The 16,617-nt window shown below is 57.9% G+C and overlaps 1 protein-coding gene and 1 long non-coding RNA gene across 2 annotated transcripts; both read left to right on the top strand.

The window, feature by feature from the left end:
• The first annotated feature begins 4,324 nt into the window (after positions 1-4,324).
• On the top strand, positions 4,325-7,297 carry LOC136020607 (uncharacterized). The gene is made up of 2 exons (XR_010615419.1): positions 4,325-4,384; positions 7,030-7,297. It is a non-coding gene; the product is annotated as an uncharacterized LOC136020607 (long non-coding RNA).
• A 2,282-nt stretch (positions 7,298-9,579) lies between these two features.
• LOC136020602 (corticoliberin-like) lies at positions 9,580-11,057 on the top strand. The gene is made up of 2 exons (XM_065691848.1): positions 9,580-9,662; positions 10,134-11,057. Exon 2 carries the CDS (start codon positions 10,173-10,175, stop codon positions 10,539-10,541), a length of 369 nt encoding a protein of 122 aa, XP_065547920.1. The 5' UTR covers positions 9,580-9,662; positions 10,134-10,172; the 3' UTR covers positions 10,542-11,057.
• Positions 11,058-16,617: the final 5,560 nt, after the last annotated feature.

The following is a 16,617-nucleotide window of genomic DNA, read 5'->3' as shown; positions in this document are numbered from 1 at the left end:
AGCACAGTGCAGCACATAGGAGCATCATGCAGGACTGCAGCTACTACAGTCCACACATCCTCCTCCCAGAACATGGGGACACGGGAGGAAGGGCAGGGGGGAATAAACCCCTTTTTGTCTCATTGCACACCCAGGCGATGCCACGCTTGCAGCTCTCCCATTAAAGCAGCCAAAAATGCCTTCCAAAGGTATTTGATGCGAGGGTGCTGAGGCGCTGGCACAGGGTGCCCGGAGAAGCTGTGGCTGCCCCATCCCTGGCAGTGCTCAAGGCCAGGTTGGACACAGGGGCTTGGAGCAAGCTGCTCCAGTGGAAGGGGTCAATGAGCTTTAAGGTCCTTTCCAACCCAAATCATTCCATGATTCCAGGATTTCTTGCCATTGGGATCATTTACATCCCCCTACCACAGCTGGGGGTCACCCCATCCATGCAGGACCCCCCGGCCTCAGCATCCCCCACAGACACAGGATGGGCTTTGTGTGACTTCCTGCCCAGCGTCTGGAGCAACCCAAACCACATCAGGTCTGACGGGCAGCAGAGGCTCTTCACCACCACCACCCCCCCATCACTAAAAATAGACCGGAGTGGTTAAAAAGAATTAAAACCAAAGAAAGAGAGAACAAAATCTGCTTGACCATCAAAGACATCGCCCTCATCCCGGGGCGGGGGCCAAGAGAGGCCAACTTTCGGGTTGTGTTTTCTCTTTCTTGCAGCGGATGGGGTTGGTTTTCTTTGCAACAGATGAAACATCCCCACCAGCCCATGGTAACCGCCTGAAGCATCTCCATTGCTGGTGCCTGCCCCGGTCGTGGCCTCGGTGCGGCTGGAAAGCAACGCAGGGCTCAACCAGGTCAGAACCAACGACTCATCCTCCTTCTGGGGCTGGTTCCTATCTGTGCAGAAAGAGGCAGAACCCGTGGGCTGAAGCCTGTGTGCTCGCCCCATCACTCATCCGAGAACGCGGCCATTCACCGCGCTGCTGCCTCCCAGCCAAGCATCCCCAGCCGCTCTCTGCAAGGCACAATCCTGCCCCATCGCTGCGCAGGAGCTTCATTTCTGTGCGCTATAAACCAAGTTACAAGGCGGGGTTTGCATTGAGGATGCTGCTCTGCTCACAGGGAGGGTTCCGCACAAGGCACCATCAAACCAGCAGTGGAAAAAGAGGGGTGCTTGGGCAGGATGCTCACAGGGCGCACCCGACGCTGACGTCTGCACCTGGAAACGGCTTCACCAGCACCTGGAGCTAAACCCACACCTGAACGCAGCCCTTGGCCGGCCTCACAGCGGCACTTGGCAACACTAAGGACACTGAAAAGGCTTCATCCGACCCCAGCAAACACCCAGGGGTGGTTCATTTGGGACCCCCCCGCCCCGGCCCCTACCCTGAGCAACTGCGGCACGGAGAGAAAGGGCTGGGAAGGAGCTCAAGGAAGGGATGCAAAGCACAGGAGAAACCTGGGGCCCGCTGCGGGGGGCACGGCTCAAGCTCCCAGCGTCCGGGGTTTCAAGGGGGGCGCTTGGGAAGCTTCTCCCTGGTTTGGGATAGTTCTCCTTGATGTGGGACATTTCTCCCTGTCTGGGGAGCGTTTATCCCTGTTTTGGGATGTTTCTCTTTGTTTTGGGACTTTTCTCTCTGTTTTGGGAAGTTTCCCGGTGTTTTGGGACGTTTCTCCCTGGTTTGGGATGCTTATTCTTGTTTTGGAACATTTCTCCCTGGTTTGGGACGTTTCTCCCTCTTTTGGGATGCTTTTCCCTGGTTTGGGACATTTCTCCCTGGTTTGGGAAGCTTATTTTTGTTTTGGGATGTTTCTCCCTGTTTGGGGTCATTTCTCCCTGTTTTGGGATGCTTTTCCCTGTTTTGGGATGCTTTTCCCTGTTTTGGGACATTTCTCCCTGGTTTGGGCTGCTTATTCTTGGTTTGGGTCGTTTCTCCCTGTTTTGGGACGTTTCTCCCTGTTTTGGGTCGTTTCTCCCCATTTTGGGACGTTCCTCCCTGTTTGGGGATGCCTATTCTTGTTCCGGGAGCCCTTCACAAGCCCCATGGGTGCAGAGGTCTCAGCCATGCCCAGGACCATGCAGCCGCCCTGCTCTTCCCACTTCCCACCACAGGCAGAGACAAGACCCTGGTGACCAAACTGCCCGGTACCAGACGTCAGCCACAGCCACAGCACCACAGCAGATCCACGCGGACCTGGGCTGGTTGTGCCGGGCCGGGCATGCAGGGGTTTGGTTAGCACAGGGCTCAGCACACACGTTCAGTGGCTTCCAGCAGCCATTCCCAGCTCCTCTCCTTCCTTTCCATCCTTCCCCCTCCTGTTCTATCCGCTTCATCAGGATGCTTTGAAACTCGGTGCCGCATCCCTGCCAAGCAGCACCAGCGGCTGCAGGAGTCCTTCAGGTGCTGTTTCACTTCCCAGTGCCCAGGAATCCCATCAGGAAGTGGGCACTATTTCATCTACCTTCTTCCTGCTGCTTCAAGATTAACTCATGGGGAACCACATTGCGTTATCGATAACTCGCCAAGTGTTGGGTGCAAAGCAGCAGATGCTCACACACCACGGCTAGGAAGACAGTCGCATCCATTGATGGGGCCGTTGGTTTTGATCCACAGCATCCCAAGCTGTGCTGGGGAAGAGCATCTTTAGGATGGAGCACCCATGGGGGCAGGCTGCAGAAGTGAGGTTCCTCGGTGGGTAGCAGCAGGTTGGCTCGTGCCAAGGGCACAGCTTGCACATCCCCACTGCTGTTCACTTCTGATGGAGATAACTGGGAAAACACGGGTGTTAAATGCATGGAGCAGAGGGAAAACCTCTGGATCCTGAGTATCCCTCCTCTGCTTCTGATAAACTGAAAGAAACAAAGAGCATCAAGGTCCCCTCGCTTCCTTTCTCAAGCGAGCAATGGCTGCGGTGACACAGGAGGGTCTGAGCAGCCTTCCCCTGAGCCACGCTGATGGGTTCGGTACAGGCCAGCCCGGTCCACGGGCAGCCCGGGCTGGGGAAAGTCTTTCATCTGACCCAAACAGGGAGGAAAACCGAAGCCCTGAGATGAGGGGCTGCAGGGCAGGGGTGCGGATGGGCTGGCAGCTTCCCTGCGCGATTCCATACGCAGGGACCGCAGGCGAGCCTGAGCTGGGGCACAGGATGGAGATCTGCACGTGCGCCAGCAGGACCCTGAGCCTGCTGCACCCGGGAGCTGCTCTGACACCAGGACCACTGAGGTGGGTGAAGGATGTGACTCAGTGGGTCCATGGTCAGCCCTGACCACCGGTGCTGGTACCGCGGCAGCTCCAGCGCTCACCGCAGCCTCGATGGTGCAGAGGAACACACGTGCACAAGGCCACAGCGAGCTCCCAGTGCTGCTGCTTTGCCCGGGGGTAACAGCACTTACACACAGAGCTCGGGAAGAGCCGGATGCGGCTCCACAGCCCCTCTGCCATCGGGAAGGGTCACTTGGAAAGGGACATTGAGGAAGGCAGCAAAGCAGCCCCAGGTCCTCAAGCCCTTGGACTACCCCCATCCACAGACCCCACTGCTTACCCCGCAGCCCCATTTCAGCTCGGGAAGCAGCACCTGGGGTATTTTACACCCTCTAAATAGCAGGGATCAGCACAGAGCAGAGTGAGGCCCTTTGGTAGCATCCGTATTTTCATGGCAGGCAGTTTTCCACCTTTTCCTTTGCTCTCCTCTGCTCTACAGCCAAAACAGCTCTTTGGGCATGGTAACGAGAAAGGCAAGATCCAAATGCATCGATCCCCTCCAGATCTGCTCTTTTAAAGCCATGGGAGCTGCTCTCCGCTCTGTTTGTCCTTAGAGGGCCTGCTGGCTGAGCTGGAGCCGCTTTAGGGTGGAAAGGGAGCAGACACACACCGCAGGGCAGGATGCAGCTTTGCCTCACTCTCTGGTTCCATTCAGAGAAGCAGCGCTTAGGAAACCCACTGGGTTTGATGGGTAGGGTGGAAAGGAGGGACGGGACCTCTGCATCCCCTAAGGAGCAGGGAGAGGGCACCCAGAGCAGCTTCCTGGCCAGGCTGGACCCAGGCACCGGAGGATGCTCTGCGCCTCCCGCATGCAGCGCATCCCCCCTCACCTCCCCAACAGTGTCGCTTGCAATGGGGTTAAAAGAGCCCCCGGAGCGCAGCCCCGGGCTGGGGCTCGGTGGCTTCGGAGCTTTTGCTGCTTCCCTCCGCTCTGCCCGTCCAGTGTGTAATGGAAAGTTCACCCCGGCGCCCGCTGCGCAAACAGGAAGCCCGCAGAGCGCGGCAGCGCTGCAGCCGCGGGGCAGGGCTATAACAGACACCGGGGGAGGGTGGCAGGGTGCAGGAGAGGGGACACGAGGGGACGAGGAGCCGGGCTCTGCCTCCCCTCCCGGACCGTGCGCTCGCAGGTAAGGCAGGGGCTGCCCTGCAGCATCCTTATCTCCTGGTGCGGTTCGCGTCCTCGCCACGTTCCTGCTTGGCTCCTGGCTGCATTAGGAGCGCTCCTTCCATTCCCGAATTCCCAGCTAAAAAGCGCTTGGAAGCCTCTCGCTTCTCTGAGGTTATTTTCCACCGGCTGAGCTGGGCAGCGCCGGGAGCGAGCACCCAAATCTGCCCCAGCCATTGATTAACTGCTCCTGCACCCCCACGGGAATGAGCCCGGGTGCCTTCCTCCCCATCAAATCCGTGCGCACAAAGCCTGCCCTCGGGGTTGCTTTGGTTTCTGGTGTCGGCTCCAAGGAAAGCTGCCAAGATCCCTTAGTGCTGGTAACGCACTGAGAGGCGATGGATGCCCCATCCCTGGCGCTGGGCAACCTGATCCGGTTGAAGATGTCCCTGTTCATTGCATGGGGTTGGACTGGATGAGCTTTGAGGGTCCCTTCCAACCCAAACCATTCCATGATTGTAACAGGGGGGGTCAGGAGGAATCCGCTGCTGCCCCATTGATCCGCTCCATCTTTACTAAACCTTAACGTTGGACGCTCGCTCCGTTTGGCTTTTCCTCTTCCTTTTGTCTCTGCAAGCCCATACAAAGCTCAAACACCCCCAAAAGCCCAAGTTTCCAGGAGAGGTATTAGAGAAGGTAAAGCTGTGCTGCGGCTCCGCATCCCCTTAGTGCCTGCCTGGTTCCTCTCTCCTTCGCTCCCAAGCAAACCCGTTGCAACAGCCTCGGGATGCCGGGAGGTGCATCCAGCCCAGTCCGTGCGGCCCAGGTGGGGATGCGTCAGGATCCAAACAAAGCAAGAAACCCGGGCAGGGGCTGAAAATGGATCACGGGCTCCTCCGTGCCTCTCGCTGACAGCTTCCTAACCCCGCTTGCATGGAGCTTGTCAACACCGAGCTTGGAGCATCCTCCAGGTGCACTCGTTTCAATTGAGGAGCTTTCAGCCTTCATTTTTCCACGCTTATGGCAAATCAGGCTCCCAGAAACGGCAGCCCCAGATCCCCATCCCCAGGGAAGCGCTTTCAGCACCCCATAGAGTGAAGCAGCCAAACTGGGACCCCCCCCTCCCCTTACCTGCAGGGAGAGGCAGAAGATTCCTGTGCTCCTTGTTCCCGAATCCAAGGCAGCCCCCGCAGGCTCTGCTGCTCGCATGGAGGGGAGGGGGATCTGCTCTTCCCTGCCTGGAGCCGTGGTCCAAGGAATGGCAGCAAGGGAAGAGCGTCAGGGATGAGGGCAGCCTGAGGATCAGGAGGTGCTGGGGGGGTTCCTGGGGGCAGGCAGGCTCCCCATCAGTGATGCTTCCAGCGCTCCATAGGGGTTAGTGCAGAGCAAACCCTCAGCCTGGTCCCCTGCAGCCCCACGCATGGCTCTGCTCCCAGCCTGACCCCCATGTCCCAGTTTAAGAGTGGCACTGGGATTTCAGCCCCTCCATGCTCACTGATCTCTGCCCCACGCAGCCGGATGCAGGGCTCTGCGCCGCTGAACCCGACTGCTCCACGCGCTCCTCTCCCATCATCCATGAAGTGCAGCCGATGCCTTCCCATTCCCATGCAGCTCCCATCATGTGCTGACCAAGAGGCTGGAGCATTCCCAGGCATCCTTGCTTTTAGTAAGGAGGGAAGCAGGGCCAGGATTTTGCATGCCCGCGCTCCTGCGCTTACCTTCCTCTCTGCTCCCATTAAAGCGAAGGCAAAGTTTTCCTCCAGGACTGGGTGGCTGCGGATGTCAGGATCCATTGGAAAACCGGTACCCGGTAACACAGAGCAGAGCATCCAGCACCCCATGGGCTGTTGAACCCACGGACACGGCCATCGAACTGCCACGCGGCTGCACGGCCCCAGCCCGGGGGGACACATCCCTTCTCCTGCCTCCCCCCTCAGCACGCTCCTTGGGATGCTGAGCCCAGGAGCAGCCCCGGGAGCTGCTGTGGGTGATGGGAATGGGAATGAAGGGGAAAGCAGGGGTTCAGCCCTGCCAGACCCCCCCTTTGCCCTGTGACAGCCTCGGGTCCATGCACTGAGCTGGCCCTAAGGGGAGAGCAGCCTCACACCAGCATCCCTATGGGAAGGGGCTGTTCCATGCGGAGCCCAGGGATGGAGAAGAGCTGAAGTGGAAGAACCGAGGGGCTGCTTCTCTGCTTTCTCTCCTAAAGGCCTCAGAGATTGGGAGGTCTGGGTGAGCACATGGCAAGGGGCAGGGGATGTGGGGCAGGGGATGTGGGGCAGGGGATGTGGGGCTCGGCGGCTGCCCGAGTGAGGGGCACCTCGAGGACTGTCTAACCTGAGAATGGTGAAACACGAGGCTCAATCTCAGGTTCGTCAGCCCATGAGATGCCTTCTCCAGAGCAGGATGGGCAGCGCCGGAGCCCACCAGCACCGTGGCCATTCCCAACACACATGATGGGATGGATGGGGAGGATTGGGGGGGGTTGTACATGTGTGAAGCCTGGTTTGGGATGCTGAGGGAGGACCGTGGCGGGTGCCAAGGAGCAAAGTGGGAGGCAAATCCCACCCATTCCTTAGGGGAAGCTGCTGGAAGCTTGGAAGCTGCCACGGTCGGCGAAGCTCCGGGTGCTAAAAGCTCCTAATTGGGAACCTCTCTGACTCGCAGCAGCTCCGGAGGCGAGGCAGGACTTTGGCATCCCTAAAGCATCATTAAGGCATCGCTCCCAAGAGACGGTGACATCCCGAAGAGGGACGATAACGAGTCCCCAGGCAGCGGCAGGGCCCTTCACAACGTGTCAGTAACGTATGAAGGGAGCAGAGGAAGGAATGCATGCCTTTAACACCTTCCAAGTTGAGCTGGCAAAGAAAGCAGGAGCACAAGTCCCACTTGTGGGATTCCGCGTCTTCCCTATGATTAAACGACCAATCCTAAAGCGCACGGACTGAATGGAAAATGGGCTTAAAGCATCGCCAGCCCCAGTGCTGGCTGTGGGGGTGAGGGATGGACCGAGCTGCATCTCCCCGTGTCTACTCCCAGCTGTGAGGGTGTCGGTGCAGGAGCCGCTCTCCCTGCCCAGAGGGACCAGGCTGCTCCTCTGGAGCCGGAGTGGTACCCAAAGCCCCACGGGTGATGCTCTGGGCATCACCCCCCCACCCCTGCTGCAGGCTCTGGTCCTCCTGAGTGCTCCTTCTGCACCCTCCCAGGGAAGAGCTTCTGCCTAAGAGCTCATCTCAGTCTCCCCTCGGGCAGGTTCAAGCCATTCCCCTGTCCTGTCCCTACATTCCCTTGTCCCAAGCCCCTCTCCGGGTTCCTGCAGCCCCTTTAGGCACCGGAGCTGCTCTGAGGTCTCCATTTAAGGAGCCTTCTCCTCTCCAGGCTGAGCGCGGCCGCAGGGGGGGACAGGAAACTGCAGCGTTCTCGATGATTCAGTGAAGAAAAGGACCCACAGAACGCACCGGGCACAAAGCAAGGGGGAGGCTGATGCTTCCCCCCCCACACACCCTTTGGCTGCTGCACTGAGGGGTGCAGGGGACTCCAAACCCCTCAGCCCTACTCAGTGTCCCTGAGGTTTGGGTGCTCCGGGGGTGGCTCCTGCCCTGGAGCAGGCTGCGGATGCTCTTTGCCATCCGTTCAGGTTCTATTTAACGGGGCTTGTTCAGGGCTCGGGTTTTTTCCCCCCTTCTGAAGCGTTTATTCCTCACGGGGGGAATCTTAATCCTAGCGGCAGCGGCGCTGCTGTGCGATGCAGTGATTGCGGAGCTCCAAGTGCCCGGTGATGGAGGCTCCAGCAGGGAGAGGCAAATGGATCGCCGGGAGCCCGGGTTGCATCCAGAAGTGTGGAACAGCGGGGCCAGGGGAAGGATTCTCCTTGTGCTCCACAGAAGGGGAAAAACCGGGCTCGAGGGGCGCGTTTCGGCCCCCGGAGTGTTTCGTGTGGCCCCGGGGCATGAATCACTCGGGGGAGCTGAGGCGCCTTTGACCCAAATTCCAATGGAATTTGGCACCGGTGGGGGAAAAACTCCCCCTGCGGAGCTCAGGGGTGACCCCGTGCACGTGCGCGCATCCCGGAGCACGATGCTGCGTGGGGGGATCCGGAGCAATGAGGGGGGCTCCGTGTCCGAGCACACGGGAACGCATCCCATGGGGGCAGGGGGCTCGGGCGCTGGTCCTGCTGCATCCCTGTCACACGTGGAGGGTCTGTCCTGCACACACAGGTACACACGTGCACACACATGTAGACACATGCACACACGTGTACACACATGTAGACACATGCACACACATGTAGACACATGCACACACATGTACATATACGCACACACACGCACACACACCCCTGGTTACCCCCTAACTCCCAATCCCCCCCCACTCCCCTCACACACACATGGGAGCACCCCTCAAACCGTGTGTGCCCCCCCCACCCCAGAGACCCCCCCACGACCCCCAAACGTTCACCCCTTGCCCCCCATGTACCCTTAGACTCCCCTGCCTGTGACCCCCCCTGTCCCCCCCCAGGCTCACTCCCATTATCCCTGTCCCCCCCCCCAGACTCTTACCCCCATGAACCCCCATGTGTGTCCCCCCCAGACCCCCCCTCCCCGTTCTCTCGTGGGCTCCCCCAGACTCTCCCCCTTTAACCTCCACAATGCGCCATGTTCCCCCCCCTCCACGCTCCCCCAGGTACCTCCATATACCCATATATATACCCATAGACCCATATATACATACCCATAGATCCGTGTACCTCCATACACCTATATATATAACCATATACCCATGTACCTTCATATACCCCTATATATGCCCATAGACCCATATACATACCCATAGACGCAGGTACCTCCATATAGCCATATATATAACCATATACCCATGTACCTCCATATCCCCTATATATACCCATATACCACTATATATACCCATAGACCCATACACCTGCATATATCCATATATATACCCATATACCTCCATATACCCACAGACCCATATATATACCCATAGATCCGTGTGCCTCCATATACCCCTATATATACCCATAGACCCATATAAACACCCATAGACCCAGGTACCTCCACGTGCCCCACCATGTACCCCCGTGTCCCCCCCGCTCCCCGGGGCCCCCCGCCCTTTCAGCACCTCGGACAGCGGCCGCCGCCCCGCCGATGGAGGGAGGGGGTACCGGGGGGGGGGGGGTCCGGCTATAGCGCGGTCACGTGGGTCCCGCCGCCGCCCCTATATAGCGCGGTGCCGGGCGGGCGGCGAGGAGCGGAGCGGAGCCGGGGGGAGCGGCGGCAGCGGTGAGCACCCCCCATTGCCCCCATGGCACCCCATTGTCCCCCATTGCTCCCATGGCACCCCATTGACCCCCATTGGCCGAGCGGGGGGCACAGCACCGCGGGTCCGGTCCCGGGGTGATGAGGAGGGTCCCATGTCCGCCGGGGGGGGGGGGGGGTGAGGGGGGATGGATCCCATTCACAGGGGTCTTGGGTCCCAAATCGCAGGGGGTCCCGAGTTCCATGGGGGTCCCATAGCCGGAAGGGGAGGGAAAACAACCCCAGGAGCAGGGGGGTCCCATCCGCGGGGAGGGGGGGTCCTGAGGGTCCTGTCCAAAGGGAAAGGGGAGGGGGGTCCCTGTATGGGGGCGGGGATCCCATCCCAGGGGGCTCATCCCTAGGAGGGGTTGTTTCCCCCCCCCCCCCCCCACGGTGTGAAGCCCCCCGGCTGCCCCCTGACCTCAGATGTGGGGGGGATGTGGGGGTCCGGGTTAGGGGGGGCTCTTACAGGCATCCGGCCCCGGAGCGGCAGCGATGCGGGTCAGGATGCTCTCAGCCGCCTCCGTCCTCGTCCTGCTCTTCCTGCCCTCGGAGACCTGCTCCCCCCTGCAGCGGCCGTGGGGCCCGGCCCCACAACCCACCTGGAAGCCGTGGCCTGGACCCCCGCTCCCCACCGCGTCCCCGCTGCCCCATAGACTGTGCCAGCGGCGGGGGGCCGAGCCCAGCGCGAAGCCCCGAGCCCCGCGGGCCCCGCAGCAGGGCGGCCGGAGGCGGGACAGCAAACCCAGCTCGCTGGACCTCACCTTCCACCTCCTGCGCGAGTTCCTGGCCATGTCCCGCGAGGAGAGGCTGGCGCAGAAGGCGCTCAGCAACAAGCTCCTGCTGCAGAGCATCGGGAAGTGAGCGGGGACCGGCCCCGCAGGACCGGGGCAGGGGCTGATGCTGCTGATGCCGCTGATGCCGCTGATGCCTCCGAGCTGGGTCCCGTCGCTGCGCCCCGTGCGTTGTTCGCTGTTGTGCATTAAAGTCGCCCTCGCAACCTGCCCCGCTGCCCCTGTGCTCGGCGCTTCCCCTTTCCAAGCAGGGATCCCTGATGCGGAGCCCGCTGCATCCGGCCCCTTGGCAGGAGCGGGGCTCGGGAATGCTCTGACACAGAGGTCGGGTACCGAGCATCCGGTCACCAACCGGAGCGGCTCGGTCCCTCCCATCGCTCATGGACACAAACGGGAGCGATCCCAGGTGCATCCCGGGGTGAGAAGTGGCAGCACGAAGTGCTCCGAGTGCTGCAGCCCGGGGCTCTCCATCCACCGCTCTGCAGCCGTGGGGACCCGCACGCAAGGGGACACACACAGACACCCGTGTACATGCATATGGAAACCCATCATCAGCCACATAGTGAGAAGTGAGGCGGCACAAACAGCTCCCAGCACCAGGATGGTTAAAAGGGGCCTGGGATGCGGCCCTGGTGGTTGTGTACCCAGCACAGCCCGTGAGGGAGCAGCATCACCGTGAGCCCATCACCATCACCCTGAGCCCATCACCCTCGGGTGATCGCCATCACCCATGCAGCCTCACGCAGCATCCCACGGGGAGCAGAAGGTCCCTCACCCTCCCGGATGCACAGGACAAAGCTGCTCCTCGCCATGCTGTGCGGGCTTGGTTGCTGGGGGGAAGCTGCATCCTCCCGTTGTGCGGAAGGCGAGGTCGGTGTGGGAGCTGCGCACACAGGGAGCAATGGTTTGTTAAAGCAGAGGCAATGGTGCCAGCCTGAGCAGCTCGGGAGCACCTTTAGCCCTCACTGGGAAGCTGGGGCAGGATGGGGGGCGCTGGGACTGGCTCAGCTGAGACCCCTGGACCCGGTCAGGAGGAGGAGGATGAAGAAGAGGAGGGAAGGGGACTCAGGGACATGGGTGCGGGACAGGCGGGCGTTGGGGTCCATCCATGGGGATCAAAGGGGATGTTTCCCTCTGGGCTCCCCCCTGGGGCAGCCCCAGCTTCTACAAATGGGCTCAATCCAAGCCCCAGGCTGGGACCTGCACCCTAAGACCCGGCCGGGGCTTCTCCTCCTCCAGTGCTGCTGTGGGTGACCCCAAGAGCAGCCGCTCCCCTGCCCCGCAGTGAGTCTGGGCCTCCAAGTGCCACGGTGGGGACCAGGGTGCAATGGAACCAGCTTGGAGCAAGCTGCTCCAGTGGAAGGGGTCCCTGCCCGTGGCAGGGGCTGGAGCTGGAGGAGCTTTAAGGTCCCTTCGAACCAAACCAGGCTGGGGTTCTATGAAACCAGAGCTCGGGAGACGAGCATCAGGGTCAGACCTTCCCCAGCTGCACATCAGCCCCCTGAGGGGTCCTGGCCTCCTTGGGAAGGCTCCGAGGCACAGACCCTTGTGGGAAGGAGGGAGAGTGTCGGGTATCCCATAGCAGGGCATGGGATGAGGGGAGTTCTGTGCTCACCTCCTTCCAGCGGGATCTCCATCCGATGTGGATGAACCTCTGCAGGAGGAATGATTCCAGGGCAGCCATGGAGGGCGACAGAAGCCGCTGGTGGCCCCACGCAGTTCATCCCCACGGACTCTGATTTACGCTGCCTTAGTCGGGTACAAACCTCTCAGCATCCTCCGCTCATCTTTGCTCCTGCCTCTCCATCAGCAGCACCACGAGGAGCCTCCAACAGCGGGAGCTGCTTCCCAAGAGGTGTTTCACAGCCCATAGACCAACCTGCAGCGAGGCTGGAGCAACCAACCCCTTCCCCAGCACCCTCCAACCATCCCTTGCCCCTATAGCTCGCATTGACACCCCAATCCCTGCCATTGCCCGGTGGCCGGTAAAGACCTTTGGCCACTGAACTGCCATGGAGCCCACGGTGGGCGCAAGCAGGGGCAGAAGGAAAGGAGATGCAGGCCCAACCAGGGGGACTTCACATCCTCAGCACACACGGCGCCAAGGAGCATCCTTGGACCACAGGAACCAGGGGATCCCTCCGCATCCCCCCCAACCCCACAGCAGGGTCCATCCTCCCTCCTGCAGGAAAGAAAAAGGCCGCTGCTCATTTCTGCCTTGAAAACATTTATTTTACAACAGTGGTTTCAGATAACTTAGCAATCTTTATTTGAGTTCTATTCGGACATACGAGACACGAATTACCATGCTAGAACAGAAAATACCTCCTCCTCCTCCTCTCCTCCCGGCGGGTATGTACAGGAGCTCAGTAGTATCGAGTGTTACAACCCACAGAGTTCAGACAGCCACAGCTACTTACATACAAGTCAAAGTATGGTCCTTTAGTAACATAACAAAATATATATATGTCTATATTATAATTGCTTTGTCAGATGCATTTATAACTTCGATTGTGGGGTGGGGGGGGTTATTTCTACAGGCTTTTCTCTCGGTTAGAGACGGGCTCCCCCCATCCCAGAGGTGAAGAGCAACCGCAGAGCGTGTCCTCAGCATCCTCCAGAGGCCAACCCAACCGGACCATGAGGAGCGAGGGACTGCAGGGCCTTGTCACATGCAGGATGCACACAAACGTCCCGTGACGGCACGGACCAGACATCCACACCCAGACAAGGGTGATGGTGGGAAGGGTGAGGGGGGGATGATGGTGATGGGAGGCTCCATCCGTGACGGACACACAGAGAGCTTCAAAGGTGGCAGCGATAAAGGCATCGCCCCCGAACATTCCCGTTTCTGCCAGGATGCAGAAATGGGAGGCCCAAGGATGCGGCTGAACCCACTGCAGTGAGTGACCTGGTGCCTTTACAGATCTCTGCCTCACTTCAGCTTTACAACCTGTAGTAACTCCAGGTCCTCCTGACCCCAACCTGCAAGAGCTGCAGGCTGAGCGGCTGGACCAGGCAGTGCAAACACACCACGCTGCTCAGCACCAACTCGCTTCAGTAAGGAGAGAATAGACAATTGCATCCCCTTTACAAACCACAGCTCTCCCCTTGCACTACCCCTCTACACAACAGGATCCTTCCGCTGCTTCCTTCACTGGTTTAACCCAACAGATCTCGCTTGGTTTTATCCTGCAGCTAAGAGCAGAAAGCACCATTCTGGACAGACAAAGCTCCCCCTTGTCCCACCAGGAGCTCACAGCACGGCTCAGAGCCGGAATCCATGGATTTACCACCAAAGGAAACCAGCAGCAAGCATTAGGTGCACCCACTGTGTTACTATATACATCTGGGCATATATATATACATACATACACACATGATGTTCAACCCAAAGCCTCCAGTGCAGGTTCGGACCCTGCTCTGGAGCTTGGTACTTTGTTGGAGAGTACAACATGGTGACAAGTAGGAGGCAAAACCCCCAAGTCACCATGTTCTATCCTACCTCCAGCCGGGAGCACATCAAGCACATCCTCAACACAAGTCCAAGTCATTCCAGAGCTGGTCCCTGCCCTCTGCTGGGTTCCCATCCCAAGGGAAGCTGGAGCAGAGGGGCAGCTCACAGAGTTCAAGTAGATCATTCCGGTTTGGAAGGGGATGAGAAGCAAACGCTACAGACTGGAAGAGAAGGGAGCAGAGAACACGACTGCACTCGAGGACAAATGGCCATTTCATAGAAGAGCTTCCTCTACACATACACATATAGAGGTGTACATATATATAACTACCAGAAATGCCCAGTATCTACCCTTTTAACACCATGCATGGAACATTGGCATTTGATTTCCCAGTGAAGGTTTTGTCTTCCAGGTTTGGCTTGCGCACAAGGTCACAGAGCACTTCCCTTGCGTGGCTTCTTCTCCTAAAAGAAGCATCTTCTTGGAAGGAAAGGGGAATTTCACTCTTGCTGAGTCCCAGGTAACACTTCATCCTCATGGAGCAGCACCTGAACACTGACCAGTATCCTGATGCTGTGTTAGCTATCAGTTAATGTCCCTTTCAAGCTATTTGAAGCAGCTGTTGGTGGGATGATATGTTATAAACTAGATGATTTCCACTGTAAGACAGAGAAGCAGCATCAGATGATGAAGCACGTTAAGTTCAAACTGACTTCACGCCAAACACTTGCTCTGGGGGGTTACGTTTCAGTGCTCTAAGATTAATGCATGTTGAAGCAGCATCCAGGATTAAGAACATGAGGTTGGGGCTACAAAATCCCGGCAGGAGTCTCCTGGTTAAATGTGACACCAACATCCAACCTGCACTGGGTACAAATAAACCTGCAGCACAAATCCATTTCCAAGGAATTATCCAGGAATATCCAAAGGGCAGCGGCAAACAGGGCACAAAGCAGCTGAGAAAAGCCTTTCCTAAAGAAGAATGTGCATAGAAACGCTCTGATACAACCCCCCAAAGCTCACTGGTGTCCCTCCAACACAACCCCTTTACGGGTGGGACAGGAATATCTGCTCCATTCGGCTCCTATAGCATTTAGATAACACAAAGGGGGTTGAAGACTCTATTGCTGCAGGACTTGGGGCTCCTCTGAGCCTCTGTCCTCAGGCCCTGCTCCCCCAGCCTCAAAGAGCATCATGTTTGAAGCACTATGAGCACTAATATCTAAAGCAGTTTAAAGAAATACAACCTCTAAAAAGAAGACTCAAAAGGTGACGTGGCTCTAACACATCTCTGCGTGGAATCTACACCCTACGGATGCCACTGAGGTTGGCATGGATTTATATACAGATAAATATATCTGAATCCTACAAACATGACTAACTAACAAAACTAGCGTTTAAGGGCCGCAATGCCCCTTCATTCACTTCAAATGAAGTGGACACGTGAGGATGAGGATGGCACAGCAGGTCCAGCACCACCTCCTGAACCAGGAGGGGCGGCACCTGAGCACCCTGCAGTGAGGCAGCCCCATTGCCTGCTCACCCTAAGCTATGAATGGCTCTTCACACAACGCAGCTTGGGAGTAACATCAGTGCTCCTTAACACCAGCCAGCAGAAGCTCGCCAGATCAGGCTCACTCCTACAAGCACTGGGAAACTGGTGCTGAAGAGGTTCCATGAGCTGGATGGAGGATGCTGAGCTACGGCAGCGCAGGTCTCAGGTGACTTGTAAAACACGATATAAAACACATGATCCAACCCTGAAGAAACAGAAAAGACCCCAATCCAGACATCAAAGCCTAAGTTTTAGTCGTGGCAACACCAAGCAGAGCTCAGCAGAGCTCAGGTTCGGGTGGAAGGACACATTCTGCAGGTAAGCCAGGTAACGGGATGCTGCAGCTCTGGGGATGCTCCATCCACTCCAGCTCTGAACTGTAGGTGAGCTCCTGCACCAGGCTTTCGACCATCATCCCCATCACAACGCTGCATTTACCAGGGTTCAGCTTGGCCATTCTGAAGTGTAACTCAGGTTAGAGCCCGGGATGCTCTTGTACCTCACCTACAAGAGCAGAAGAGTGGGCACTACCCTATTCACACACCATTTTTGTTTTAAAGAGCTTTCTAGCATCACTCAAGAACTACATTAATACACAATAATCTTAAATTCAGAGATTACAGACGAACATGGGCAAACTTAAAACAGTTTCAACCCCATGAATATTCATCTAGAACCGTCATTCCCTGTAACTGGGATCTCGGAGTAGTTTCTCTTGGAGCGTCTCCCATCACTCTGGCATGTATCAGCACTCAGACTCATTTACCATTCACCCACAGACACAACTGACAGGAAAGCTGCCTCTCAGACTCACGCCGTGCTAAGCCAAGAACTAAACCAGTGCATTTATCCTGGATTCATCCTTCCCAGAGTGGTACAAAACACATGTTGCCTCTAATCCTCATCTGCTGCCTGTGTTTCAGTTCTGATGCACGACTGTACCTCCCCACCAGCCTCTCCAGGACAGTGCAAGTGGCTCAGAGGGGTTAAGAAATGACAGGATTATTCCAAATGAACACCAACAACCAGCCCCCAGCATCAGGGGCTACACCACAGCGGAGCAACAATGGGAACAACGGGCTTTGTGCTGCCCATCCAGACGGCCATGGAGCGTAACACACTACAGCGCACAG

Source organism: Lathamus discolor, chromosome 11, assembly GCF_037157495.1.
Source record: "Lathamus discolor isolate bLatDis1 chromosome 11, bLatDis1.hap1, whole genome shotgun sequence".
In the NCBI taxonomy this organism is placed as follows: domain Eukaryota; kingdom Metazoa; phylum Chordata; class Aves; order Psittaciformes; family Psittacidae; genus Lathamus; species Lathamus discolor.
This window is presented reverse-complemented; position numbering and strand designations above follow the sequence as displayed.

What these genes read in the sequence shown, in the direction of transcription:
- LOC136020602 (XM_065691848.1), top strand. Translation starts at nt 10,173, where the DNA reads ATGCGGGTCAGGATGCTCTCAGCCGCCTCCGTCCTCGTCCTGCTCTTC.